Consider the following 26,907-nt stretch of genomic DNA (forward strand, 5'->3'; position numbering starts at 1 on the left):
AATGCCGCATTTCCGTATGCCGAGAGGTGAGATCATATGATATACTCAAAATGAGATATTAATGATCAAAGTCCCACACACATTGTTCCACGCTACATGTTTCTCAATCGTCTATACTATGACTATGTCTACCTCGGTATCTACTTAGTCTCCAATTGAATACGAGAAGATAGAGATTGGTCATGGAAGGTCACGTGTCTAAAGGAGACAAGCTGGAATTTCGGAGAGATCACATGACCTCCTATCTCCGACAGGAATTCCCCGAGATAGTGGAAAATGTCACTGTTGGCATACCCTCTTTCACTTTCATCTTGATGGTATTTTCTCCATCATAATCACCATAATGCCTACCGCTACCGCTGCTTGGAGACAGGCCTCTTTGGCCTGCTCCAGGCGCTTGTCATCGTCCTGCAGTGCCCCTCGCCGCGTTCTCGCCACTGGTTTCCGCGGAACCCGCTCCTATGTCACCGAGACCAAGGCTGGCCATGCCCAGGTCAACGTCGAAACTGCTATCAAGGAGGAGCAGAAGTCGTTCATGAAGCAGACCGGAGTTACCCCGGGGAGTGTTAAACTACCCGGCTCCGCGGTCTCGGGCGACTCTGCGATGAGCCCATCCGCTGGTATCCTTAAGCAGGCTACTGTTATGGACCAGGGCGATCGCCCTATCTATCTCGATATGCAGGCCACCACCCCTCTCGACCCCCGCGTTCTTGACGCTATGCTTCCCTACCTCACCGGCATCTACGGAAACCCGCACTCGCGAACACACGCCTACGGTTGGGAGTCTGAGAAGGCCGTTGAGGAGGCCCGTGAGCACATTGCTAAGCTGATCGGAGCCGACCCTAAGGAAATCATTTTCACCAGCGGTGCGACCGAGAGTAACAACATGAGTTTAAAGGGTGTGGCCAGGTTCTTTGGCCGTTCCGGCAAGAAGAAGCACATCATCACCACCCAGACCGAGCACAAGTGTGTCCTTGACAGCTGCCGGCACTTGCAAGATGAGGGCTTCGAGGTTACCTACTTGCCGGTTCAGAGCAATGGTCTTATCCGCATGGAGGATCTCGAGGCTGCTATGCGCCCGGAAACCGCCATCGTCAGTGTCATGGCTGTCAACAATGAGATTGGTGTTATCCAGCCCTTGGATGAAATTGGTCGCCTCTGCCGCTCCAAGAAGATCTTCTTCCACACTGACGGTGCCCAGGCCGTCGGCAAGATTCCGCTTGATGTCAACAAATCCAACATTGATTTGATGTCTATTTCCAGTCACAAGATCTACGGTCCCAAGGGTATTGGTGCCTGTTACGTTCGCCGTCGCCCCCGTGTTCGTTTGGACCCGCTCATCACCGGTGGTGGTCAGGAACGTGGTCTGCGCAGTGGTACTCTGGCCCCTCATCTGATCGTTGGATTCGGTGAGGCTTGCCGCATTGCCCTTCAAGATATGGAGGTAAGACAACCATGATCCCTCGTTCCTTTGCGTTATGATTAAATACTGCGTTTAATGTATGAGTTCTGGGTGGTAGCTACATTCCCTCGCGGAATGATGCCCAGGATCTATGAACCATGTGCAGGGGTGATGAAGTTCTGGTCATATGGCTATTTGTTTTTTTACTTTTGAATGGTAACAGAGGGCTAACATTACTCCTACAGTACGATACAAAACACGTTGAGCGCCTGTCGAAGCGCCTTAGCTCAGAATTGCTCTCCATGGAGCACACAACCCTAAATGGTGACCCCAAGGCTCACTACCCCGGATGTGTGAACATCTCCTTTGCCTACGTCGAGGGCGAGTCTCTTCTGATGGCCCTCAAGGACATTGCTCTCTCCTCTGGAAGTGCCTGTACCTCGGCCTCGCTGGAGCCCAGCTACGTGCTGCGTGCCCTGGGTAGCAGCGACGAGAGCGCTCACAGCAGTATCCGATTTGGTATTGGTCGTTTCACCTCCGATGCCGAGATCGACTACGTTATTAAGGCCGTCCGGGAACGCGTGGACTTCCTGCGTGAGCTGAGCCCGCTTTGGGAGTTGGTCCAGGAGGGTATTGATTTGAACACGATTGAGTGGAGTCAGCACTGATTCGTTCATTTCATTTAATTCTTTCGTATTAATTCCTGTTGGAGAAACAAAATACTTTGCCCTTTGAGGAATGGCGTTGGGTTCTCGATGTAAAAACAATCTCCGATGTACAGAATGCAATCACTCCTTTCATTATTTGTCCGACCTTTGTAGCGAGTAGATCGTAAGTATTTTGTCATGAGATTCATTCGAGTGTTTCGACATGTTTCTGTCCAGCATATTATTTTTTCGATACCCTACAATGGAATATTTATATGAAAACAGCACGATTTCTCGATAGAGGACCACAAATCGTGGTTGTTCCATCGTCACTGTTTACACCATATTATCTGGCAAGGATATATGAATACTTATGGCATTTCAATGATAACTTTCAACAAATACATATGTAAATACCTTGACTCATCACTCATGTACATTCAATTAAGTTCCAGAACTTGAATAACCTCTAATGTTCACTGATACAGCTTCGAAAACCCACCTTCCGGCGGCTGCAACCAATTCCGCTCATCATACTTCCACCCCTCTGCCCCCTCAATAACATGGAAGGTATACGCGTACCGACTCCGCGCACTAGTGTTCTTCTCACTCTTATGCAGCACATTCCCATGAATAAGCACCAAAGAACCAGCCTTAATCTCCAAAACCTCGAACTCCGAAGGCTCAGAGACCTTCTCCTCCTCCATCCCCTTCGGCAAAGCAGGTCCCTCATTCTCAATAAACTCCGTTCCAGACCCAGTCGTCTTCCGCACAAACCGCCTCTTAATATGTCCTCCATTCGCACCCTTGTGCGATCCCTTGCTCATAGCCAGTGTTCCATTACCCGGTCCCGCATCCTGCAGCGCATACCACCACCCCACTGCAGAGGGCGGGTCCGTGTACAGAAACTCTGAATCCTGGTGCGAGGGAACTGCACCGCCGATAGAGGGCTGTTTGCAGATGAGCATGCTTTGCAGAACGCGGGGATCGACGAAGCCCAGTGAGCGTGCGATGGATGCGTTGCGCTCGTTCAGAGAGATCGACTTGAATGCCGGGGAGAGGGTGTGGAGTGAATGGCCGATTTTGTTCACAGCTAGGTTCTTGGGTTTGAGGAGGGCTGCGCGGCCCGTGACTGGGTCGGGTTCCTTGCTGAAGGCATCTGTCTCGAAGAAGAAGCGGATTTTGTCGCCGGAGTTAAGGAAGTAGTCGTCGCCTACGTGGTCGGTTGTATCATCATCACCGGTGGTGAATTGGGTGAGGGGGTGGGTGTCTAGGTCGAAGTTGTTGAGGAGGGTGTCGGCTTCGGTTAGGACAGAGGTTATTTCTGTTGGACTGAGGTAGTCTGGGATGACAAGGTAGCCGTTTTCGTGGAAGAAGGCCACTTGGGCGTCTGTGAGGCCGGACATTTTGGTTTGGCTGTGTTTTTTTTTTTTTTAGATGAGTTGCGACTTGTTGGGCGTTTGTAAGTTATAAAAGGCGGGGAAATTTGATAAGCGATATTGATCTGCTGCGGGATTGGTCGTGTCCCCTCATTGCGGCGGAGATTGCCTACGGAGGAACTACGGAGGGCCGGATTGCCGATCAACGGCAGTTAAGATCTGGTTATATGGTTTTGATAAGCTAAATTATGACAAACTAGTTCTTGTCATGTCGGCTAACAGCGTCGGCTATCTTGTCCTAATTGAAGCCATCGCCTACGACTAAGTTAAGCGCTAAATGACAGGGATAAGTATTAAGCGAGTGGGTCAACACCCAGGGATCGATCATATTCGAAGCCATCGTTGGGCCAAAGGTGTATGGAAAAACATGATAGAAACGAGAAGCAAAAACAAATCATAACGCCGCCATGCCGGATATTCAACGATAATCAAATGCTAATTCCAGATCATGAACATCAGTATCAGGGAAAAAAAAGTGTCAACACAGGAAAAGACGTAGCCGCACATATATCATCAAAGTACAATCTCTTTTAACTAGCATACCCGATTGATGCTGACTGACGAGGTGGTGCGTATCTCCGAACAGCACGACTCGGGCTACAACTGGCTGAGCCGATCTCAATGCTCTTCAATTCCCGACTTAAGGCATCCATGCCAGGGTTCCCGCTGCTGGTATTGCTGGCAGCCACGGGGTAACTTGGTGAGCCCTGGGCAATTGGGACCTTGTTAGGGATTGGTGGACCGGGGCTGTAGTCGTACAATGGGGAGCGAGAACCAGGAGATGGTGAAACGGAGCCACGAGAGGAGCGGGGCCGTTCAGTGGATGTCGGTGTGCTGTAGCCTCGGGGTTGTGTGTAACTACCTCCATAGTTATCATAGCCTCGCTGCGGTGTTCCCACGGGTTCAGGACTGGGCTGGGAATGACTCGGTGTGTACCGCTTACGATCGGAGTTGTATGAAGTAGTCTCCGTCCTGAAACCCACGCGAGGTGGTCCAGTGCTGCTTGAAGTGGTATCATTGCCGCGGGAAGTGGGCCGGTCTCGAGGCGAATGCTTGAAGCGAATGATGACTTCTGGTTTGCGGTTCTTCCGTTCTGGCTCTGGAGCCCAAGTGTCCGTGGGAAGATGATCTGATGGATCGATCTCTCGGCCATCATCCCCGATGATAGGCTGGCTAAGGTCCCGGATGGGTTCCATTTCTGCGCGAAGTACTGCATCCCTGGCTTGAGCTGGCGAGTCGTATGCAGGCGTAGGATCTCTGTTAGTGGCAGAACGCGCAGCATTCGGGTTGATTAGGTTGTATGAGTCAGGCGAGAATGGGGTCGAAGAGGGGCGTTCACGGTCACTTGAGATTGAAGGTCGGGGGCTGACGGATTTTCGTGTCACCATTCGCATGTCCGTGGATCCACCGCGGCTGGAGGTCGGCCGCTCGTCTATAGGCCGTGGAGAGGTACGGAGAGGGTAGATGGGAGATTCGTAAGGGACAGGTGGTGCTTGCGCAGATTTGGAAACAGGCACGAGGGCGCCCGGTCCTGGTGGGTGAGAAATCATCATTTCATCGTCGAAGAGAGCGCTTTTTCTACGGCCGCTTCGGTCATCATAATTAGGGAATTCTTCGGGTTCGTATCCAGCGACGAGACTGGTGGGAACGGGGGGCGTAGTGTTAGAGTGACCTGGTATGTATGGCTGGTATGAGGATGCATGCTCTCTGACTGGTGGGGCGGCTGGCTGCATCGGCTGTACATGTTGTACTGGTTGTGCGTGCTGTGCCATCCGAGACCGATGAACCGGGGGCGGTGGAGGTGGCCCATCCTCATCCTCATCTTCCACGCGTGGCTGCATGGTGGCGTACTCGGGATGATAAACCTCGCGACGCATGGGTTGTAATGATCGAATATCATGCGGCTGGTAGCGAGGATCGTCTGCTGGCCCTGATGATGAACTCGGCCGTGAATAACTCAGAGGTGCCGGCTCATCAGCGTATGCGGACTGACGTGGTGTGAATGTTGACACCGGCCCAAACGACAAGGGTGGTGCGATATACTGAGGCGATAGAGGACTGTAGATCTCCTCTCCCTGTCTAGCGGGCTCATAAAGAGCCCTGCCGCGCATGTCGGTGTCGAATGCTGGCTCTTGTGATACAGAGCGGTACTCTCGAGGGGGATAGTGGTCAAAGTCAGAGTGGCTGCGAGGCTGCTGCTGTGGACGCGAGTCATATACAGGCTCTGGGTTCTCATGACTGGTATACATCGGTTCATGGGTGGGGTTATGCCTCATCATGCCCGCCGGTGGGAGAACTTGTGCCGAGGCTGGCGCTTCCCATTCACGTTGATAGGTATCAGGAGCATCGTATGTCCGAGATTGGGATGAAGTATAATGTGGCTCATATGTAGGCTCTGAATGGTGTCTCTGGGGGTAAGGCTGTGCGGGCTCAGGAACAGGAGCTGTGGGCATGCTTTGAACTTGTTCCCGGATGGTTCGTGAAGGCATTGGGTGGTGCAATGAAGGGGCTGACTGAGGCTGCTCTTGAACAGATGGTCTAGGAGGAGCTACTCCTGTTGGATCAGTGGGCAGTGGTCGTCGCTTTACAGTGTTCGGTTGCCTTGGACCGGATAAGCCAGAGCTTGATGTTGATGTTGATGATGGTGTTGATGTCATGGCTGCTGGTTTGCCCTGAACTCTATCCGCTGCTTCTTTTCGCTTCTCAATCACTGCCTCATCCTGTTGTCGGGTATCGTAGTATGTCATCTCGATTCGAACTTCGCCAGAGTATTTGCCCCGCGACTGCAGTGGGTGCCAGTGGTCATCCTGGCTGCCTCCAGGGATAATGAGGTTGTTCAGGTCAATCCAAGTTTCTCCTATCAGATCAGTCTTTTTGTCGTCGTTGAACACGGAAACCTTGAGTTTGTAGTAGTCAGGAGATTGGTGAACTGTGAAACGGAGTTCATGGTCCCTGTGTTTACATTAGTTGATTTACTTGCAAACATCACATATGCATTATTATTTGCTTACCATCTAGGTGTTTGTCCACCGCGCATATCTGTTGGAGTTTTCTTGGCTTCCTTTCCCAGCCGTGCAGCACAATAGGGGTTCTGTTTTCCCATAGTCTTGCGATTAGGTAGATTCTTTGCGCGGTCGATAATGGCCACCAAAGTGCCAATTTGGGGTCCATCAACAGACATGTCGGCAAAGATGCCAGCGGCATGACTACCCTTGAATAGTTTTGCCATGGTTCAATGATATCAAAATATCGTGTTAAAACATGAGATATGGCAAAGAAGAAGAAAAAGATGATCGACCAAGAGAGGGGAATTCATCGATGATAAAAGGGCCCGCTTTTCTGGAATGTCAGAGACAGTATTGCTGGTGGCTGGGGGCGGATCATTCTTGAATCTGATTGGGCGTAACCCCTGAATCAGCCGTTTTAAATGTGGTCGATCCAAGCGATGTGACAATACCGAACCAGATTTAAATTACACTGATAAAAAACAATCCTTATCGATTCCATTGCATCTAAGTATACGCAACGCGACCTTCGGAATACTACTTCCTGGATTTCGTCATCACAGTAGACGAGATTTAGATTAAATATCCATTTCTCACTCTACTCTCATCCAACCCGGTCTCAAAGTCCAAACTCCAAGTGGAGTACCATCGTCAGCTCTGATCAACCCCCAGCCACCTCGCTCCACCGATCAATACATTCCGACGCGGACAGGGGTAGCAGGTTGGCAGGAAGTGCAACGATTGGCGACAGGCCTGCAGTGATCGTCATCTTTTCAATAGCGTTATTAGTGAATCCGGTTTCAATTTGTTTCAATTGCGAGGCCTCGCAGCTGTCAAGCGTCCCCACTCTTAAGCTTGAACAGATGCATATGTAAGCCAACCCCACTTGATCGTGGATTGCTATGGCGACAGGCAAAACATATTGGCTTGGGCGTGACCGCAATTGCTGCCATACCCCAATGATCCTATGCAGAAGAATATCTAGGTACTCTGTATGCTAATTCTAGGCGAGACAGATCTAGACTATACAACCATCGATAATATTCTTGTCAATCCCGTGCTTCTTTGGTCGCTGCCTGCTTCACAGCCCCGTTTATGGAAGCCCCCATTATTCGGGTTCCGCACCCGAGGCTGATTTCTATTAATACTTGAATGAAGTCTTTTAGACTCCATTTGAAGCGGATAGATATATAAATATATTTAAATAGGAGCCTGAAAGATACATATACACATCACAGGGGAATATCTCGATCGGCTACGACGATATCGATGCATTGTAAGATAAGTTGTTTATTATACAGGATAAATACTAAACCAAAAATCCTTTCGATCGTCAACTTTGATGAAAGGAATATCATCGGATGCATGGAATGTGTCAACCATGGGAAGCGACCATGACGTATCTAAAAATCTCCGCAACTTGTTCCTTGGAAGGTTGCAGTTCGCGATGTTCGATGCCTGACTGCCTTAATGCCTTAGATTATCGATGTTGATGCCTCAGGTGTCGCTTGATACCGCCGCCATTCCCGATCAGGATGAACTTTTTTGATCGGCAGAAAAAAGATCAAACCTTCTTGATCACGCTGCCACGAGTTTCGCGTTTGGATACTTTCTCTGCTATCTTTTACTAGATTAAGTCCTACTTTCAATCGGTGATTGAGTAACATAGCTCACCATGGCGGCTCCCGTCTTGCCTTTGCAGCAGGTGAAGCTCGCCTCGCTACCATCCACCCGCCTAACACCAGAGCAACAATACTGGCGCACCTTCAAGAACCCTCTCCTCATTCCGTCGCCTGCCAATGGCCCTATCAGTCTCATCACTCAGCCCTCTGCTCCATCGTCTTCTGCAGTCTTCTCTTCCCTGTCACAGCCACCGGACATCTTCACCGTGACCACCGGTGCCCGAGTTCAGATCTACTCGATTCACACTCGCAAACTGCTGCGAACCATCACTCGCTTCGATGATACAGTACGCGGTACAGATGTGCGACCCGATGGCCGTGTATTGGTGACCGGTGACGATACAGGCACGGTCCAGGTATTCGATGTCAAATCCCGCGCCATTTTGAAGACATGGAGAGACCACAAGCAGCCTGTTTGGGTGAGCAAGTTCTCGCCTAGCGACGCTACGACCCTTTTCACCTGCAGTGACGACCGGACAGTGCGCTTGTGGGATCTGCCTGCCGAGACCAGCCAGCGAACCTTTGTCGGACACACCGATTACGTGCGCAGTGGTGCCTTCATGCCCGGCGCAATGGCCTCATCTGGATTGCTGGTGTCTGGTTCCTATGATCGCACAGTTCGCATCTGGGATCCTCGTGTGCAGAGGCGTGCGGCTATGACCTTTAAGATGGCCGCCCCTATTGAGACTGTTCTGCCCATGCCGGCGGGCACTACCGTTCTGGCTGCTGCTGATAACAAGATTGCGGTGCTGGATATCGTGGCTGGTAAGCCATTGCACATGATCCAAAATCACCAGAAGACAGTCACCTCGCTTGCATTGGCGTCCAACGGGGAGCGTCTTATCAGTGGTGCTTTGGATGGACACCTTAAGGTCTTTGAGACGACTGGCTGGAACGCTGTCTCCGGTTCTAAATACCCATCCCCCATCTTATCTCTGCGCGTTATCACCTCCGGTCTGGCTTACGAGGACAAGCACATCGCTGTCGGTATGCAGTCGGGTCTCCTTTCTGTCAAGACCCGGCTATCTGGTCAACAAAAGGTCAAGGATCGTGAGCGCCAGAAGGAGATGCAGGCCCTGCTCGAGGGTAAGTTAGAGGAACACGATCGCCAAGTGGCAAAGAAGAAGAAGCTTCAGGGCTCAGGCTGGGAGAAGCGGCTGCGTGGCCGTGATTTCATTGGAGAAGGCGTCGAAATTGTGATCGAGGGCCAGGACAGCAAGAAGAGGAAGCGGGAACAGACCTGGGAGCTTGATTTGCGCAAGGGCCGATACGCCGCTGCCTTGGATCAAGTCCTCAGTGGCCCCGAAAAGACAGCACAACTCACTTTATTCACTGCACTGCGCCACCGTTCGGCTTTACGCGCTGCGCTCAAAGACCGTGACGAGGTCTCACTTCAGCCAGTCTTGTCATGGGTTTACAAGCACATTCGTGAGCCTCGCCTTGTCGATCTCTGTGTTGAAGTTGCCATGAACTTGCTGGATATCTACTCGGCTAACCTTGGCCAGTCAGCCCAGGTTGATAAATTGGTGGACCGGTTGCACTACCGCGTGCGTGATGAGGTTGAGATGGCGCAGAACGCATATCAGCTAAAGGGTGCCCTGGACATGTTGAAGGCATGATGCTTATAATATGAATTTGGAGTTTCGGCTGGATTTACCATTCGTCGGTGTATTGGCGGGCTATCGGTTGTACAGATTTGCATAGAAATAAAAGTATCATTTTCAGTGTCCTTGCGTCTGTTGGAAATTTCTTTTCCTTTGTGACTGAACATGGCACACCATATCTACTCGAAACTTTCCTTCCACAGGTCAAGAGGATCCGTAACAGTGCCCCCTTTTTGAAAATCAGCGGCGTCCTCGCCGCACTGCAAAAAGGCACAAAACAAGACGCAATCACAAAACAAAACTCAAGTACAGACAGTAAGGGGAATCCCTTTGCCTTCAATCAGTAAAGCTTTCGTTCCAATTTATCACAAAACCCGCTTCGCGCCTACTCTCTTCGTTCTATATGGGCCATAGCCTGGTGACTCGCTCGTCACCTCTGTCTAGCTGTCCCCCCAACATCCGTGCATTAGGGGCCAATACTCGTTGAGCATACTCGGAAGTAAGGCTTACCCCGTCTCCTGCTTGATGTAGCTTGTGCGTAGACAGGAAAGTGGCCATGTCCTCAATGATCGCTTGTTGCTTCTGCATCATTGGCAATTTGAAACTGCAGAGAAGGAATTGCACAATTGCCGCGCCTCGAGGGTCCAGATCGGCTGAATCACGATCGGCCGTATTGCAATCTGCGATAGCGTCATCGAATTTGATCATCATGGCGCGATAGTCCTCGTCATTTTTCATGAGCAGTGCAGCATCGCGTGCCAAAAAACATCATCGGCAATTAGGTTCGTCTTGATATCGCAGTATGCTTTGGTAATTGCGAAAAAAGCCTGAAGTAGCTCACCAATCTTATTTCCAGCGAAATAGTTGAAGAGAGTGCTCCGAATGAGCACCCAGTTCCCCAGCGACTAAAGCTCGGAAAACCTGCACCGCGCACGGTGCGCAATACTCATACGGTACTCATACGGTGTTAGCCACTCCAGCCACGTCTTCACTGATTGCGTACAAAGTGTCGGACGCTTGAGGAGAAATGCCGTCTTCCTCTGCCAGGTAGGTGATTTCCTCGCTGAGGCGACGCAAGGATTGGCGGGTTTTGGTTGCTGCGTCTTGGAGGTCGGTTGATTGGTACGGCAGGATGTCATGTATCCCAAAAGTTGAGACTTTGCAAGAGTCCAGCAACTAGGCGGTGGAACTCCAGATGCTGAGTTCGAGACCCATTTGTTCTCGACCATGATCACCTTGGACATTGAGCTTTGACTGATTGTGCTTACACAAACGTTTGCCCTTATCTGGGCTGACTGGGATCGCGGTCGGACATTCGGTTCCCTTTCAATTCCGTAGTCCCCTGAGATTGGAAAGTAGTATGCAAGAAGATTTGTCTCGGCTCCCAGGTACAATTTTCGCAATGTAAGAAGCCAGTATTGGCTGCATGATGTTACTGAGTTCGGGACATCGATCCTGGCGCTCTATGCCTGAATCTTGGCGGTCAGGGCTTCCGTCTCTACTTCGTCATGTTGTCATGCAGGCTTTGACGATGGTAACGCCCGACGTTTTCTTTCGCTTGGATTTGGCCGGCTTAGGGGGCCAGGTGATTGGCGGCAGGGCTTGACGAACCGTGTCGTCCAGATCTTTCACTTTCCCGGTCGAGAAGGTACCGTCGTATTTGATGACGAGAGCGGGGTCATAGAGATGCCTCAGAAAGAGGCGGCTTTTGTCGCTCTGGGCGCGCTCGATGCCGGGCATGCCCGTAGGGTCCGACGATGAGCAGGGTGGTTGAACACATTTGCCACCTCGGGAGCATCAAGAGACGATGTGAGCCACCGCCCATCACAGGCTCGGCCACTGTAAATTTTGCGAGCCACAAGCAGGCGTGTGCTGGAGAAATCAACATTGGCATCCTCCGCCCGTTGTAATTCAGACTCGCCCATCTCCCTTAGGTGATTGAGCAGGAATATTTGGTCGACTCTGGGACACTTGAAGGTTAAGTTGCAGCTTGCAAAGGCGCGGCAGACTAAGCTGAGGTCGTCGTAGAGCGGCACGCATGGATTATGAAATGGGGATTTGTAATAACGTCCGTCATAACGCCCATTGTAGACAGAGGCAGGTGCTGGTAAATGAGTAGCCGTAGCAGCAGCCGTGGGCTTCATCTGTTAGTATTGATTCGCAGAATTTAAGAAGTAACCAACTTGCTGAATTCCAGGGGGCTGTGAGGCCATTCCCATCACCATTTTTTGGCGACCAATCTCTTGTTGAATAAAAGGAGGATACTGGGAATGTTTCCTGTCGGTGTTATTATCAGTTAAAAGTTGAAAGTGAAGAATGCAGAGAGAGAGAGAGAGAGAGAGAGAGAGAGAGAGAGAGTAAGACAAATCAATATCCAGAGAAAGGTGACACTTACGATGGAGAAAACCCCTGCCTTGGTATTTCCAACCACAATAATAACACGCTCAATGACTTTTCACCCTCTCCATTGGCAACTGAAATAACACCAGAGCGAAAATAGTCCATGCCCTTAATACAGCATGAACACTCCTGACCAGAATTTAGTAGTCCGGGACTATGAAATGTAGCCAATTATCACTGCGCAGCACATCTGGCCAGAGGAAGTTGTGTTGGATTACCATTCTCATCTAACTTGCTTCTTCAGCATGGATTCTACGAAAGATGAAAAGAAAATAAAAGAGAAAAATTAGAAGAAGAACCTTTACTCGCCATTGTAGGGTTTAGAAAAGCCTTTGTACCATAGCCAAAAGGACAATGGACGCCAAAGGAGATACAGGGATATAGTATGTACTACTAGACACTAGTACTTCATCATATCGAGCGTATTGAGAGAAGCCAACACCCTGGAATATGCCATAGAACTTCCGCCTTACTACAAGCTAAATGTATTGCTTTTAACTTTAAGTCCTATGCGCAAGATAAAACAGACCCTCAGGCAAAGATTTACCGGGACCTTTCGCTAGCCAAGTCCGAGTTTAGGGCTCGGGATTGTGGGGTTGATCGGGCCGATTTTCGGGATTGTGGGTCGATTGAACCCTGGCCCGAGTCGCCCGACCGGCCCACAACCCCGGTCTATCGAGCCAAGCCCTAAATTTACTTGCAACCGAGGTTCAGTGAGACTTGAGAATGAATCAAGGCCATGTTGAGGATGATATCAGCCTCTGGCTTAACAGGGGACACGAGCTCATTCGTATCTTCATTGTGGTCATGAAATCTAGATCCTAGTCACCTAGCAAACCCAAATCCAATGAATATCATACACCCGTACTTCCAAGATTATTTTTATACGCACCTTCAGATACCGTCACCGATAGCTCAATGGAAGTGAAGACATCGAGGGCGTACTTGAAGATGCCGAGTCCTACGTGCAGTGAAATGTGTACCGTCTACCTTATCTCCTTCGCGTCTTTCCATACTAGCGACGGTAGTTCACAAATAATCTTTACAATTCAAAGCCCCGTGCGGGAGTCCCTTTGACCTTTCATCGGCTACGAATTTTATCGTCTCTTGGGGATGGCTCAAATCCGATTACAACATATCTTTCCGGAGCCTAGATAATTGGATCTAGTAGGCCGCATTTAAAAGACGGAGCCACAGCTTAGATAGACGGAAACATGAGGGTAGTACTTAACTCAGAGAAACTTCGATATACCACCTGCCCATAAAGCTCTGCAATGGATAACCCGTGTCACGAAATCTGCTGCTCTCGCCGTGGAGATTCTCCAACTATTACGGTTATGACGGTACATCTCAAGGTCTAGCGAAGAAAGTCATAATCGCTGTATACTTATGGAACATTGAAAGTATTGAGAAGAACCGACTATGAAACTTGCATTGCGGTTCTGGGAAGCTTGAGGCTAATAATCTAGCCAAATTTTTGCTAGGCACTGAAGCGACCCTGACTATAGAGAGGTTGTATTGCGGTACCGGACAGTGATCTAGACCATTGCCAATAATTGCACCCTTTGGTCCTGGATTAAGCGTTTGAGTGTGACCTTTTTTAGGCCACGGAATCTCTTCTAGGGGTATATGAGCTCTGCTGTCGGTGCTGCACACGATCTTACAAATGGCGAAACAGCTCCCAGAATTGGGGAGAAAACAGAAATACGAGTCCAAGCCACTGGATCATTGAGCAAGTCTAGAATAATTTTGATTGGAATACACAGGACTTCTTGAGCCATTTTAAGAAGCTTGTTCGGTTGGGCAGAATAATGGATCCGACCCCAGTTTCCAATCTCCCAGTCAGAGCTACCGGTAAGCGTCATCGGCTTTTTTCTCTCTCCAGACTTTTCCTCCCCCCAGAACTCGTTGCATCCTTTCACATCTTCATCCATCTTTCTTTGGACTTTTCATTTACGAGCATCGGCTACCGCATATCTCGGCTAACCCTTGGCAACTATCCTTTACCCCTCCATTGCCGCCCCGCCCCCTCGAGAACAGAAAATCCAGCTGTCTCCGCTCCACCCTCGGCTCTATTGTGGAGAGGTTCGAGACCGACTGATTGGCGATGCTCTAAGGGCAAAAAAAAAAAGAAAGAAAACCACGGCACAGTCAGCAACCCGGACCGCTGGGCCCGACCCAGAAAATCGATCACGTCACGTTGTCCTTCCATCATGGCCGCCGCTTTCGATGAGGAAGATCTATCGATCCCCCTCGCTCCCTCCGACCGTGAACAATCTCGTGACCGCACCAGCAAGTCGGTCAGCTCCAACCCCTCCGCCATGGCAATGCCGCCGCCTTCGCGCCCGACCGCTAGAGCGGAGGGCGCCACCCAGTCTCCCGCAACCACGAGAGACATGCAACGCCTCGATCAATACCAGACGATCAAGATCCTAGGTGAGGGATCCTTCGGAAAGGTGAAGCTGGCCATTCACCAGCCAAGTGGCCGGCAGGTTGCTCTCAAAATCATCTCCCGGCGTAAGCTCCTGTCCCGGGACATGATCGGTCGCGTGGAACGAGAGATTCAGTACCTTCAATTGCTTCGGCATCCTCATATTATCAAGCTGTATGATATTCCCGGAAAATCTCAATTGGTTGTGCATTGGACTGATCGGGTGATTACCCCGCTAGATACACCGTTATCGCCACGAAGACCGATATTGTGATGGTTCTTGAGTACGCCGAACGGGAATTGTTTGACTACCTGGTGCGAAAAGGCAAATGCAACGATGACGAAGCCCGCAAGTTCTTCCAACAGATTATTTGTGCCGTCGAATACTGCCACCGACACAAGATCGTCCACCGCGATCTCAAACCCGAGAACTTACTCATCGACAGCCAGAAAAACGTCAAAATCGCTGATTTCGGTTTGAGTAATATTATGACAGATGGAAATTTCCTGAAGACTAGCTGTGGTAGCCCGAACTACGCTGCGCCGGAGGTTATTTCTGGAAAGCTCTATGCAGGCCCGGAGGTGGATGTCTGGAGTTGCGGTGTGATTCTCTATGTGTTGTTGGTGGGCCGTCTTCCCTTTGATGACGACTATATCCCTGCTCTCTTCAAGAAGATCGCCGCCGGCAACTTCCATGTTCCTAGTTACATCTCTCCCGGGGCTGCCAGACTAATCCGGGCCATGCTCCAGGTTCACCCGGTTCACAGAATCACCATCCCCGAGATTCGAGATGACCCATGGTTTAGCAAGAATATTCCCAAGTATCTGGAACCCCCGTCAGATGAATTTCTTGCACCCGGCATCGAACGGAAGCCCAATGATGCCAACAAAATTGCTCCTGGAAAGCCGGTCCCTGTGCACCACAAGGTTCACCAGATTGCTGTGTCGAAGCTCGAGCGAAGCATGGGATATGGCCGTGAGGACATTGAAGATGCGCTCAAACACCCAGAGCCCAGCGCAATTAAAGATGCTTTTTCGATCGTGGTTGAAAATGAAATGATGCAAACCAACTGTGAGTACCCGCCTTCATGCCCTTTGATTCGTGGAGATTTCTAAACCAAGTCGCCATAGCCCCCACGGAAGATAATTTAATGGCTTCAAACGTACTGCCGCAACCTAAGGGACCCGCACAGCCCAAAGTCGATCGAGCTACCGCTGCACCCAAACCTCAAGCACCACCCGCCCCAGTTGCTGCTCGGAAAGCAAGCATTTCGCGTCGTATCCGCACAGAGGAGACCCAAGTGGACTCTGACTCTTTTGAAGAGCCTCGTCCCAGCCACGTTCGAATTCTGCCAACTAGCCTCCCATATGTGCATGAACAGCTCATGGAGCAACGGGACCGAGAGCAAAGGGCCCGTGTAGATGAAGTGCGTCGGAAAGAAGCTGCTCGGAACGAAGCGGAGGGACTTGGGTCTCAACATGGAGAGCTCTCTCCCGAAGAACAAGCTGCTACAGTTCGAGCATTGAAGCCCCATGCTAGGAGTATAATTGATCTCGATAAATTGCGCCTGGAACCACCTATTGGACATCCAATTTCGCAGCAGCCTCCCAAGAGATCACGCAAGTGGCAGTTTGGTATTCGGTCGCGGAACCAGCCATATGAAGCCATGCTGTACCTTTATCGGGCAATTGCTGCTCAAGGGGGTGTTTGGGATGTGCAGCCCGTCGAGTCAGGAACTCAGATTGGGCCAGACGCAACACCTTCCCCGGATAAACCCAAGCCGCTCCAGAATAAATACCCTGACCTCCCATCAGACTACTACATTCCCAAGGATCCTTGGTTCATTCGTGCACGTCTGTTGAAAGAGGGAGTCAAGGCCCCAGGAGCATCTACCAGTGTCTTTAATAGCCGCAGTGACCTCGGAGAGCTGCGTCGCCGTTTCCACATATCAGGCATCTCCACTCCATTTGAGGACAAGGAGGTGAAGTCTCCCACATCAGACAAGGACAACAGCGCACCCTCTGCACCCTCATCCGCCACACAACACAACGGTTTGCCGAGTATTTCCCATGGTGTCTGGGTCTTCGTTGATATCCAGCTGTACCAGCTGGAGGAGAACAACTACATGGTTGATTTCAAATGCGACGGCTACCAGAATGTGATCCGTGCCCAAGGTGACACAGAATGGACCCCCATCAGCAAGCGCCTCAAGAACAAAGAGAAAGAAGTGACCAGCCCCTACCCTTTCTTAGATGTCGCATCCGACCTTGTGGCTCAGCTGGCTGTGGCCAGTTAAACTCTGATCTGTGGTGAAAATTGACCCGAACGACTGAAATGACATCTTCCATGCTCACCTGCATAATTTTTCCTAATGTCTTTTCATTCCATTCTCTTTGGTTGTCCTCCCAAATATTGTACAGTGGACACACTGCGTGTGCTTTATGAGCGAATCTTGGATTGATACTTTTCCAATGTATGGAATTTCTTCCATTTGCATAAATATCTTTTACTCTTTCACCGCCTCTCTACTTTTCGTAAATCTACATGTGAAACGTACTGCCATTTTTATAGGTTTCCAGACATGCATACTACAGAATGGAGGCACCGACCAAGTTATAAGAATAACAATTTGATTTTCTATTTTTTTTGGATATGTTTTCTTTAACTTTTAATGACTGACATGGAAAACAAGCGCATCGTCGTTGCTCTGTGAGCCTCCGTACGCAAATGGACAAATTAAAAACGAAAATCCATGCTTGAGTGCACATCATCTGATTGGACATCAAAAAATGAGGCATCTCGTCGCTGCTTAAAGAGCTTTAGTGCATATCTGAGCACAACCATAACGAAAGCGCACGATCCATTTCAAACCTCTTTCATATCCCAGACCACACTTCAAATGACGTTCAAATTTCACCCAAGATTCATCAGTTCCATGGTCAGATGAGTTGAAATCCTCGCATGATATGTGAAAAGGCCAGTATCAAAGACGGCTACGTCTAGCACGTTTACCGTGGCGATCTTCACTTTGACGACTTTCGTGGACCCGCTTGCGAGGGGCAGATCGAGTCACCATGGCGACAAAAGATTTGTCGTTGCGACGACGTTGACTCGCAGAGTTTCCACGGTTCAACCCAGTCCGGCCAATCCCCATTTCCTCTCGGCCATGCTCATCGTTGTCGTGGTCAATCTGAGTAGTATCACTGTACTGTTCGTCTCGAGCTTCGGGATCCTCTTCAGTCGCATCTTGGTCAACCTCCTCGACCGCAGTGTCGCGCTGTTCGCGCTGACGCAGGGCAGCTTGAAGAACCCATGGCTTAAAGGTAGGCAGGATTTCGATATCCGGGAACCTAGCACGGCTCTCCTGCACGCGTTCGTGATCCTGAGAGATATTTCTGGTTGGAAGCCACTTGCCCTTTTTGCCGTTGCGACTAGGGCCTTCACCGGAGTTGTTCTGAGCCTCTAGTTGAGCTTTTTCTTCCTCGCGCATTTCTGCCATGTAGCGATGGATCCGTTCGACAACGGCACGAATCTCGTCGAAAGATTTTCCATGCCCGACAAATTCGCGTAGCCACTCAGGAACAGGGGCAATAACAGCCCGTGGAAGCTTCCGGCCAGAGACGAGGCTTCGAGAAGATGACTTCTTCGCTGCAGTAGCGGGAGCCTTTCCCTTTTTGCTGCTGCCAGCAGGGCTGGAATCAGTGACTTTCTCCTCCTCCTCGACTCGAATTATTTCACGGCGGCGGAGTGTGATCTCGAAACTTTCCACACCATCCCACTGTTCCATGCGAGTGAGAGACTCAAGGAGTAGCTCGCATTGGGTGAAAGGCCACTGATCAGCGCGGTAACGAGCTCGCTGATAGTGCTTGCGGCAGTAATGAACCCAGACAGCATCAGGAAAGAGCTTGGTTGAAGCCTTGTTGCGGCCGAAGAAGTGTGACACGACCTTGCGGTAGTGCTTTCCATCTGGAGAGGGACCCATGTGGCATGGGACGGAGAACTCGCAGGTGGAGTCGAAGAGTGAGACGTGCCCATCGGCATTCGTGTAGGTCTCGGGACTAAGAAACTCCCCAGCATTGTTAATGTCGTTCTCGTCGTCGCCATCGTTCTTGCCGTCGTCTTCGCTTTGATCATAGGTCTGGATCTCTTCGTGAAGCTTGGCTTGACTAGGTCCGGGCGAAGGAAGGAAATCAGGATCCGATTCTGTGTCGCTGTTAGGAGACTTTTCTCTGGACATCCAAAGCATACCCTCAAAAAACAGTGTGACTTCCATGCACTCGGAGTTATTATCGAGGTATCGGGTGAGCAGATATGGAACAGGTTCAACAGAAGCATCTTCCACAGGGAAAACACCAAAAGGCGGCAAATGAAAGGTGTCACTACCTGCTGTGCCCATCGAGTCCTTCTCCTTGCCTTTGCCTTTCTGGACAGTCTCACGTTGAGAACAACTGTCGTCCTGATCGTAAAGATCCAGAGTGGTACGTGGCTTGAGTCGGCTGTTTGCCCAGTCAGCCTGGTCAAATGCGGCCCATTCGGACCTCAGACCCAGATTGACATTCAAACTTCCTCCGGGTGACAGAAGTACTCTGTCGTATGGAACGTTGGAAGGTCCTGGAGCACCTTCTAGATTGTGGTTGAGACCAGGACCCTCAAATTTGTCGAGGCATGAATGCATCGTTTCCTTTGCAGTAAAGGGAGAGGTTTCCATCGCATCAAAAAGCCAGACAAGGGAGCCTGGCTGAAAGGGACTAGACTGGATGTCAAAATAGATGAGATGAGGATGTTCTGTGATGACTTGAAAGATTGGGACAAAGTTCTAGTTGGCAAGCTCAAGTGGGTGGATGGGATCAAGTCAAAGTGTAAGTTTGCGATGATTTTATATGCTGATTTTTTGCCGGCTTTCTCCCACTAGAATTTTACGTGTCGTTTGCTTGGACTCTTGAGGTATACGTGATTTATACCCTTCTTTTCTTTTCTTTTATCAGACATTGATAGGTGACCCTGAAGCAAAGGTCTATTGCTAGGCAGCCTGTTATTGTTCTGATTCAAGCTTATTCGAATCTGGATGTTCTGATACCAACTTTAAAAGCGTTGAATTTTTATCCTCCCACATCTATTTTCTACACCAACACGCTCCAAGTTCTGGCCCCTAACCTTTACTATTTACTCCCCTTCCCCTGATCTCCACGTCCCCACAGTCGACAATATCAGCTTATCAGGCAACCCTCATCGACATGTCTACTACATCTGATGAATCCGGTGGGCCTGCTCATGCTTCAACCACGTTTGTCCCTGCAAGCGTAGAAGACTGTCCCGGACCCAATGGTCCCAGAATTCGTGGCCGTTCAAGCCAAGTTCGAAGCAGAAGCCAAGTCCAAAACAGTGAGCTGGTAAGAAGGACAACGACATCATATTGACTAACATTGCAGCTAATAAACCCTCACAGACCGATGTTGCTAGTCGGGTTCACGCTGCTAGTCGCGAACGCAGAACTCTTTCTCCAATGGCAAGATATGAATTAACCCGCCTTGCTCTTGCACAGAGGGAGGCCAGAGTGCGCGCCGCAAGTGTAGAAGACTTTCCCGAGCCCAATGGTTCCAGAGTTCGTTGCCTTTCAGCCCAATTTCCAAGCAGCAGCCAAGTTCGAAGCAGCAGCCAAGTTCGAAGCAGCAGCCAAGTTCGAAGCAGCAGCCAAGTTCGAAGCAGCAGCCAAGTTCGAAGCAGCAGCCAAGTTCGAAGCAGCAGCCAAGTTCGAAACAGCGAGCTGGTAAGACTGATCACTTCTTATTGACTAATATTGCACCTACTAAGTCCCCACAGACCGATGTTGCTAGTCGGGTTCCCGATGCTGGTAACGAGCGCAGAACTCGTCCTCAAATGGCAAGATTTGAAGCAACCCGCCTACCTCTCGTACAGTCATGGAGGCGTAATTTCCAGATGCTTGTGTTGCCTTTTTCCGGTTTTCTCGCACACGAACTCACGGAAAGACTATCGGTTTCGCCACTGGGGCAAGCCTCGCCAAATATGACAACTGATCAAGAAAGACGCGTGAAAGCCTGGTTGCGTGCGGAATTGGCGAGGCGTCGAGCAACTCTGGAAAGGGCACGATCTGTATACGGCACGCTAGATCAACGACAAATGGAGACTCACGGAATTCTACAGAATCCCCCTACTTCCTCGATTGTATGTGCTCATGTTTCACTCTCGAAAGAAAACAAACCACTAATTCTAGGCAGAGACCTCTGACGATAGATGAGCCCCGAACACTGCGAGTATCAAGCAGAGCTAATTCCCGTTACCTGTTCGAACTGATGCAGCAAGGGCATGGGATCTTGCCTCGCCATCCGTTGCCCTCTTTCAGCGACCTCAACTCGCTGGAGGGCCCAGATTCGCTGGTATGTAAACCTGTCTACTTGCTAAGAGTGTCTGCTCATTAATGATCCTAACATATATCAATAGGGCTCGATACGTAGTCTCAGGAACGGTACTCCGCCTATTCGTCTGGTGATCACTCCCCCGAGTCCGGCCCTTTCGAGTTCGTCTGATTCTTCCTCATCTTCTTCATCTACTGTCGTCGGCTCTCCCCCCCAAGGCACGCATGACCTGATTTTCGAGAGTGAGCTTGAGGAGGAGCGAGGTAGATTGCTCTCACTGTCTCTGGCTAGACGCCGTGAGACTTTCGCATCTTTGCCACCTTCGGGATCTCGGTCTTGATCTTCCAATTTGTGCCACTGGTCGCGCTTCAGATTCAGATATTCCAAGTGATCTTCTCCTGGCTTTACGCTAGCTACTCAACTACCAAACGATACATGTACTGGAGACAGTTTATCTCATCTAGACAGTGGTCAAGTCTAAATGAAGATTATTCAAAACTATTGATAGGGCCCTACTAGTAAAAGGCATGTTCTTATCTGCTTTTTGAGCCTCATGATAATGTAATAATAATACATTAGAGTCTGCTGTAGCTATTCAATCTTTTAAAACGCTAGCACGTAGTAGAGGTACACTTGTCGTGCGATCTAAAATTGAAAAGCGCGCTAACGATTTTATACTTCGGGTACCTTCGGGTATGCTGAAGCACGGACCATTTCTTAAATCTGACGTGGTCGCGCGGGCGGTGTCCAACGCGCACACGCACGTGGGCATTTCACGCTACTAAGTACATACACAGCCTTGGATCTCCTGTAAATACAAAGTCATGGGGCAAGATCATAGGCTGCATCATGTGAAGCATCTAGTCATTGTTTGCTGCCATGCTATTTATGCTGGAGGACCAAACCATGGACTATCCGAAGACGAATGGTCAGTTATGATTAATAAACACAATGAAATAATGAAATGCTTATTGAAAACATCTAGGTTCATTGAGCCTTTTCAGAAGGGAGAGACACCCACTTTCATCAGTCATGCTAAGGCTGGGCTGAAAGCCTTGTCTGATGATCCTCATGCACTGCTTGTTTTCTCTGGGTAAGTACTACTCTCCATGTTGCACTGACGAATGCATGGCTTATGAATTGTTTTTAGGGGGCCAACTAAGAAGCCAAGGACATATCTCAGCGAGGGACAATCATACCTTGTAAGTTAACTCGTCTATTGAGCAAAAGCTGGCTGACATTCTGAAATTCGCACAGAAACTCTGCGAAGAGAACAACTATTTCCAAGATCCGGCAAGTGTCTCTGAGATTGACAGGTCCAGAATTATTACAGAGGATCTTGCTACGGATTCCTACCAAAATGTGCTTTTTTCAATGTTGCGTTTCCGGTTACACGTAGGGATCTACCCACAACGCGTTACTGTCGTGACCCATGAGTTCAAGAGAGCTCGGTTTATGGAGTGTCATTTCCCTGCTGTGGGATTACTACCTCAGGTTCATTGCACAGATGCAGGAGTTGGCCAAGTTTCTGTGATTGGTATCAATCCACCAGAGGAAGTCACTCCCTTGGAATCCTTGATTCGTGGTGAATCAGGCAAAGGGATTGGGCTCTGGAGACAAGATCTTTATGGAGTTGGAGAGGACTTGGCTGGCAAACGCAACAATAGAGGCTGGCAGCCAGGAATGGAGCGCGGAATCTTCTTACATACGGGTCTTGAAGATGTCGTCGAGAAATTGGTCTGCTGGGATGGCGGGACGGGCAACCAATGGTTCACAAGGACGGAGGAACTGCCCTGGTACTATGGCAGTCTAGCATAATAATGATGATAGACATAATGCAGTATTCATTAAGGCATAACATCTCCTAATTTGATATGTAAAAATCAACTTGATCCCCTCCAAACGCCAATGCATAGAGCATCCCTCGTGGATATTCATAATAAGCCGAATGTTTAATCTGCCATCCGGTAGCTGACCAAGGTACCCACTCTGTGGTTATTGGTACTGAAGCTACGAAGTTGAACCTTCTCTGCGTTCTTGATTTCCTTCGCATCACTGTCACCCCACTCCACGGGAACATCGGAATCAGCGTCGGCATAAACCAGAACATTGAATGTGCAGTCTCCATCAAGGACAGGAAGGAAGGTAACAGAAGCTGTGATCTGGCGGAAGATAGCCTGGATCTCATCTTGAATCTCCTTCTCGGTCTTCTCAACAATAGGCTCGGGATTCGGGGCTCCAGCAGCACTGCAAAAAAAAAAAAAAAAAGCCGAGTTAGCAATAGCCACCTGGAATGTACCAGGCTAGGGATCGAAAGCTTACCCGGGAGCTGCATTCTCCTTGTCACCCACTTTTCCAGCGGTCTTGCTCTTTGATGATTTACCAAAGACCTCAATCTGTATCCATCACGTCAGATGAGCCTGCAGACAGAGCTCTGGGACCTTCAGTACATACGTCAAACTGCCATCGTTCCACATGCTCTCCAGTGTCCCGGTCAGTGATAACAACCACGAGCTTTGAGATCTTTCCACCAGCCATCCATTTGTTCAGTTGTGACATAATCTTCTTAATGTATGCCTTCACCTGGTCGTCCGCGGATACTTTCGGGGGGTTAGAATGGAATATCGGCGGGGATCGAAGGGATGTAACGAAGGCACGAACCGAGCATGTTGAGGCCATATTTCTTCACGCTATTGTTGGTCAGATTTCTGGATGCATTGGCAAATTGTTGGATTTAACCTTACGTTATGAAATCATCGGGAGGGTAAACAGCGCGTTGGAATCTGCAATGTTGGTTTCAATAAGCGTCCGCCACCAACATCCCCGCAGAAATTCGGCCGAGGCTCACAAGATCGAATTAATCGAGTACTCAAACTATATCGTTGTCAGTATTGGAGAGTTGCCTATGGCATAGGCACAGCACTCACGAATTCAGCCATAAGCTTCGCCGACCCTGCGCAAAGGCTTTGTGAGCTTGTTGATCCAACAAAAGGATGGTAAATCAGAATACCCTACCCTTGATAACTAGCTTGTGCACCTTTGACTTATCTTTAGCTTCAGGCATGTTGAAAAGAGTCTGAATATCAAGAGAGGTAAAAGCGTAGGAGACAAAGCTGGGAGGAGGGCTTGTTGATGCCGATAGTCGATAGTCACCGCAGCGATCACAGTCACCGCCCGCGCAACCCGCACCGTTTTTTACCTACGCTCCCCAAGTCTCCCTCAAATTGGCCGCCAATTCCAAGACAGACCGAGTCGCATAAATTGAACTGCAATAATATATCTAGGCGATTGTCCTCGTTCATGCTACTGTACGAATCCCGATGCGAGGATGTCTGCATGTAGCCCGATGGCTGAGCGCAGCGCCGAAACCTCCGGCTGCGTGTGTCAAGTCGCTGGCTGGACTTCGCTATAATTCCCTACGATCCTTCACAAATTCTGCGACCTGGAGTGCTCGGTCGAAATCTGCCTCTAGCTCCCCGGATACAAACCTCGAACGACGAATTGCTGCCATCCCCCTCGACCGATACCGAAACTTTTGCATTGTCGCGCACGTCGATCATGGAAAGAGTACCCTTTCCGACCGGCTGCTGGAGCTCACTGGCACAATTCAACCGGGACAGAACAAGCAGGTTCTGGATAAGCTTGATGTTGAACGAGAACGAGGAATCACAGTCAAAGCGCAGACATGTACGATGATCTATAAGCACAAGGGCGAAGACTACTTGCTGCACTTGGTGGATACACCAGGGCATGTGGATTTTCGTGCAGAAGTCTCGCGTAGTTATGCCAGCTGTGGTGGTGCTTTGCTGCTGGTGGATGCCAGTCAAGGCATTCAAGCACAGACAGTGGCCAATTTTTACTTGGCTTTCGCCCAAGGCCTTGAGTTGATTCCTGTCATTAACAAGGTTGATCTTCCATCGGCAGATCCAGAGCGGGCTCTGGAACAGTTGAGGAACTCATTTGAGCTGGATACCGAAAATACCGTCATGGTATCAGCTAAGACCGGACTGAATATCGAGGCTATCCTTCCAACGGTCGTTGAGAAGATTCCTGCGTACGTAGAAACCAGGACTTGTGGTTACATAGTTTGATGCTAACCCGGTTCAATAGGCCCATTGGAGACACAGAGAAACCCCTTCGTATGTTGCTGGTCGACTCTTGGTACGATTCTTATAAGGGTGTGATTCTTTTGGTGCGCGTTTTCGATGGCGAGGTACGTGCTGGCCAGCAGGTGGTGTCATTCGCCACGGGCTTGAAGTACTATGTCGGTGAAGTCGGAATCATGTACCCGACGGAGACACCTCAAACAGTTCTCCGTGCGGGCCAAGTTGGATACATCTATTTCAACCCCGGGATGAAACGAAGCAAGGAAGCTAAGATCGGTGACACATTTGCTAGAGTGGGCCAGGAGAAACAAGTCGAGGCTTTGCCTGGTTTTGAAGAACCGAAGTCTATGGTTTTTGTAGCTGTGTATCCTGTCAATGCTGATCTTTTCGAGCATTTGGATGACAGTATTAACCAGCTTGTGTTGAACGACCGAAGTGTGACGGCGCAAAAAGAGTCTTCTGAGGCCTTGGGAGCTGGATTCCGCATGGGCTTCCTGGGTACCCTTCACTGCTCTGTTTTCGAAGACCGTCTGCGTCAGGAACACGGTGCCAGCATCATAATCACACCTCCTTCCGTCCCAGTCAAGGTCGTGTGGAAAGACGGCACGGAGGAAATCATTACCAACCCGGCAAAGTTTCCCGATGACGACAGCGTACGGCTCAAGGTCGCTGAGGTCCAAGAACCCTATGTCTTGGCAACATTGACCTTTCCTGAAGAGTACCTGGGAAAGGTTATCGAGCTTTGCGAAGCCAATCGAGGCGAACAGCAAAGTATCGAATACTTCACCGCAAGCCAGGTTATCATGAAATACGAACTTCCCTTGGCACATCTTGTGGATGACTTCTTTGGAAAGTTGAAAGGAGGCACCAAGGGTTATGCCAGTTTGGATTACGAAGAGTCCGCCTGGCGAGCAGGAAATATTGTCAAGCTCCAGCTTCTGGTGAACAAAGTACCCGTTGACGCTGTGTCGCGACTCATGCATATGAGCCAGGTCAGCCGCCAGGGAAGGACGTGGGTCACTAAGTTCAAAGAGCACGTTGATCGACAACTGTTCGAGATTGTGATCCAGGCTGCTGTTGGCAAGAAAATCATCGCCCGTGAAACCATCAAGCCTTACCGCAAGGATGTCTTGGCCAAATTGCATGCCAGTGATGTCAGTCGGCGGCGAAAGCTGTTAGAAAAACAGAAAGAGGGCCGAAAAAGACTCCGTGCAGTTGGAAACGTCGTGATCGATCACAAAGCATTCCAGGCCTTCTTGTCAAAATAATTTTGTATATTAGAACCAATTATTCCTGTACAAGACAAAATCTTACAATATTCAGTCATTCTCAGCAACTTTATAAATCTGCTAGGGAACCGTGGAGTCTAAGCTGACTTGGAACTTAAGACTCTGTGGAGCCAGTGGGACTTTTTTTATTGATTGTCGTGTGGATGATTTTAAAAGAAAGTTTCATTGTTCAGTACACAGGGTAGCTTTCTTGTAAACCCTTGAGACCGTTTGTGGAATTACCAGGGATGGTTAGAATTAAGATTTTGGTGTGATTGATGGATGCAATTATACTTCAAGATCCACTTGAGGTGTTGGGTCGGCGGTGAGAGCTCCATGGCAGAAAAAAGTGCTCGTCGCCGACCCCGCCTGCCTTCTTTTCCTCTCTTCATCGCCATTCTTCCCCCAGACCGAATCTTCGGGGATTTTTGCCTCTAGCCATATTTGCGCAGGGATACTAGCCAACGCTTCACACTCGACTTGTCCCACGGGTCTCCCATACCGTGGATTGCGGCCGACACCCGCACGCGCCGATCAAACCATACTGA

General features: G+C 49.7%; 12 protein-coding genes across 12 annotated transcripts; 6 read left to right on the plus strand and 6 right to left on the minus strand.

Moving 5' to 3' along the window:
* Positions 1-343: 343 nt before the first annotated feature.
* N7520_004052 (IscS subfamily cysteine desulfurase) lies at positions 344-2,070 on the plus strand (the record flags this gene model as incomplete). Its single annotated transcript, XM_057137987.1, has 2 exons — positions 344-1,444; positions 1,648-2,070. 2 exons carry the CDS (start codon positions 344-346, stop codon positions 2,068-2,070), a joined length of 1,524 nt encoding a protein of 507 aa, XP_056998452.1.
* A 455-nt stretch (positions 2,071-2,525) lies between these two features.
* On the minus strand, positions 2,526-3,455 carry N7520_004053 (phytanoyl-CoA dioxygenase family protein; the record flags this gene model as incomplete). Its single annotated transcript, XM_057137988.1, has 1 exon — positions 2,526-3,455. One exon carries the CDS (start codon positions 3,453-3,455, stop codon positions 2,526-2,528), a length of 930 nt encoding a protein of 309 aa, XP_056998453.1.
* A 563-nt stretch (positions 3,456-4,018) lies between these two features.
* On the minus strand, positions 4,019-6,717 carry N7520_004054 (uncharacterized protein; the record flags this gene model as incomplete). The annotated part of the gene is made up of 2 exons (XM_057137989.1): positions 4,019-6,440; positions 6,500-6,717. 2 exons carry the CDS (start codon positions 6,715-6,717, stop codon positions 4,019-4,021), a joined length of 2,640 nt encoding a protein of 879 aa, XP_056998454.1.
* Positions 6,718-8,168: 1,451 nt separating this feature from the next.
* N7520_004055 (snoRNA-binding rRNA-processing protein UTP15) lies at positions 8,169-9,794 on the plus strand (the record flags this gene model as incomplete). The annotated part of the gene is made up of 1 exon (XM_057137990.1): positions 8,169-9,794. The coding sequence occupies one exon, from the start codon at positions 8,169-8,171 to the stop codon at positions 9,792-9,794; it is 1,626 nt and encodes a 541-aa protein (XP_056998455.1).
* Positions 9,795-9,958: 164 nt separating this feature from the next.
* On the minus strand, positions 9,959-10,517 carry N7520_004056 (uncharacterized protein; the record flags this gene model as incomplete). The annotated part of the gene is made up of 2 exons (XM_057137991.1): positions 9,959-10,039; positions 10,290-10,517. The coding sequence occupies 2 exons, from the start codon at positions 10,515-10,517 to the stop codon at positions 9,959-9,961; spliced, it is 309 nt and encodes a 102-aa protein (XP_056998456.1).
* A 953-nt stretch (positions 10,518-11,470) lies between these two features.
* N7520_004057 (uncharacterized protein) lies at positions 11,471-11,923 on the minus strand (the record flags this gene model as incomplete). Its single annotated transcript, XM_057137992.1, has 1 exon — positions 11,471-11,923. The coding sequence occupies one exon, from the start codon at positions 11,921-11,923 to the stop codon at positions 11,471-11,473; it is 453 nt and encodes a 150-aa protein (XP_056998457.1).
* Positions 11,924-14,392: 2,469 nt separating this feature from the next.
* Positions 14,393-16,907, plus strand: N7520_004058 (SNF1 family serine/threonine-protein kinase; the record flags this gene model as incomplete). The annotated part of the gene is made up of 3 exons (XM_057137993.1): positions 14,393-14,784; positions 14,850-15,682; positions 15,742-16,907. The coding sequence occupies 3 exons, from the start codon at positions 14,393-14,395 to the stop codon at positions 16,905-16,907; spliced, it is 2,391 nt and encodes a 796-aa protein (XP_056998458.1).
* A 687-nt stretch (positions 16,908-17,594) lies between these two features.
* Positions 17,595-19,286, minus strand: N7520_004059 (putative pathogenicity factor; the record flags this gene model as incomplete). Its single annotated transcript, XM_057137994.1, has 1 exon — positions 17,595-19,286. The coding sequence occupies one exon, from the start codon at positions 19,284-19,286 to the stop codon at positions 17,595-17,597; it is 1,692 nt and encodes a 563-aa protein (XP_056998459.1).
* A 916-nt stretch (positions 19,287-20,202) lies between these two features.
* On the plus strand, positions 20,203-21,325 carry N7520_004060 (uncharacterized protein; the record flags this gene model as incomplete). The annotated part of the gene is made up of 4 exons (XM_057137995.1): positions 20,203-20,378; positions 20,446-20,794; positions 20,848-21,006; positions 21,071-21,325. 4 exons carry the CDS (start codon positions 20,203-20,205, stop codon positions 21,323-21,325), a joined length of 939 nt encoding a protein of 312 aa, XP_056998460.1.
* A 484-nt stretch (positions 21,326-21,809) lies between these two features.
* Positions 21,810-22,803, plus strand: N7520_004061 (DUF218 domain protein; the record flags this gene model as incomplete). Its single annotated transcript, XM_057137996.1, has 4 exons — positions 21,810-21,913; positions 21,971-22,078; positions 22,136-22,187; positions 22,243-22,803. 4 exons carry the CDS (start codon positions 21,810-21,812, stop codon positions 22,801-22,803), a joined length of 825 nt encoding a protein of 274 aa, XP_056998461.1.
* A 134-nt stretch (positions 22,804-22,937) lies between these two features.
* Positions 22,938-24,049, minus strand: N7520_004062 (spindle checkpoint protein MAD2; the record flags this gene model as incomplete). Its single annotated transcript, XM_057137997.1, has 8 exons — positions 22,938-23,232; positions 23,308-23,381; positions 23,440-23,585; positions 23,647-23,675; positions 23,730-23,768; positions 23,834-23,859; positions 23,913-23,938; positions 24,001-24,049. 8 exons carry the CDS (start codon positions 24,047-24,049, stop codon positions 22,938-22,940), a joined length of 684 nt encoding a protein of 227 aa, XP_056998462.1.
* A 256-nt stretch (positions 24,050-24,305) lies between these two features.
* On the plus strand, positions 24,306-26,359 carry N7520_004063 (GTPase GUF1; the record flags this gene model as incomplete). The annotated part of the gene is made up of 2 exons (XM_057137998.1): positions 24,306-25,039; positions 25,096-26,359. 2 exons carry the CDS (start codon positions 24,306-24,308, stop codon positions 26,357-26,359), a joined length of 1,998 nt encoding a protein of 665 aa, XP_056998463.1.
* Positions 26,360-26,907: the final 548 nt, after the last annotated feature.

This window comes from Penicillium odoratum (genome assembly GCF_028828045.1).
Source record: "Penicillium odoratum strain IBT 22623 chromosome Unknown utg000003l_segment0_segment0, whole genome shotgun sequence".
NCBI lineage: Eukaryota > Fungi > Ascomycota > Eurotiomycetes > Eurotiales > Aspergillaceae > Penicillium > Penicillium odoratum.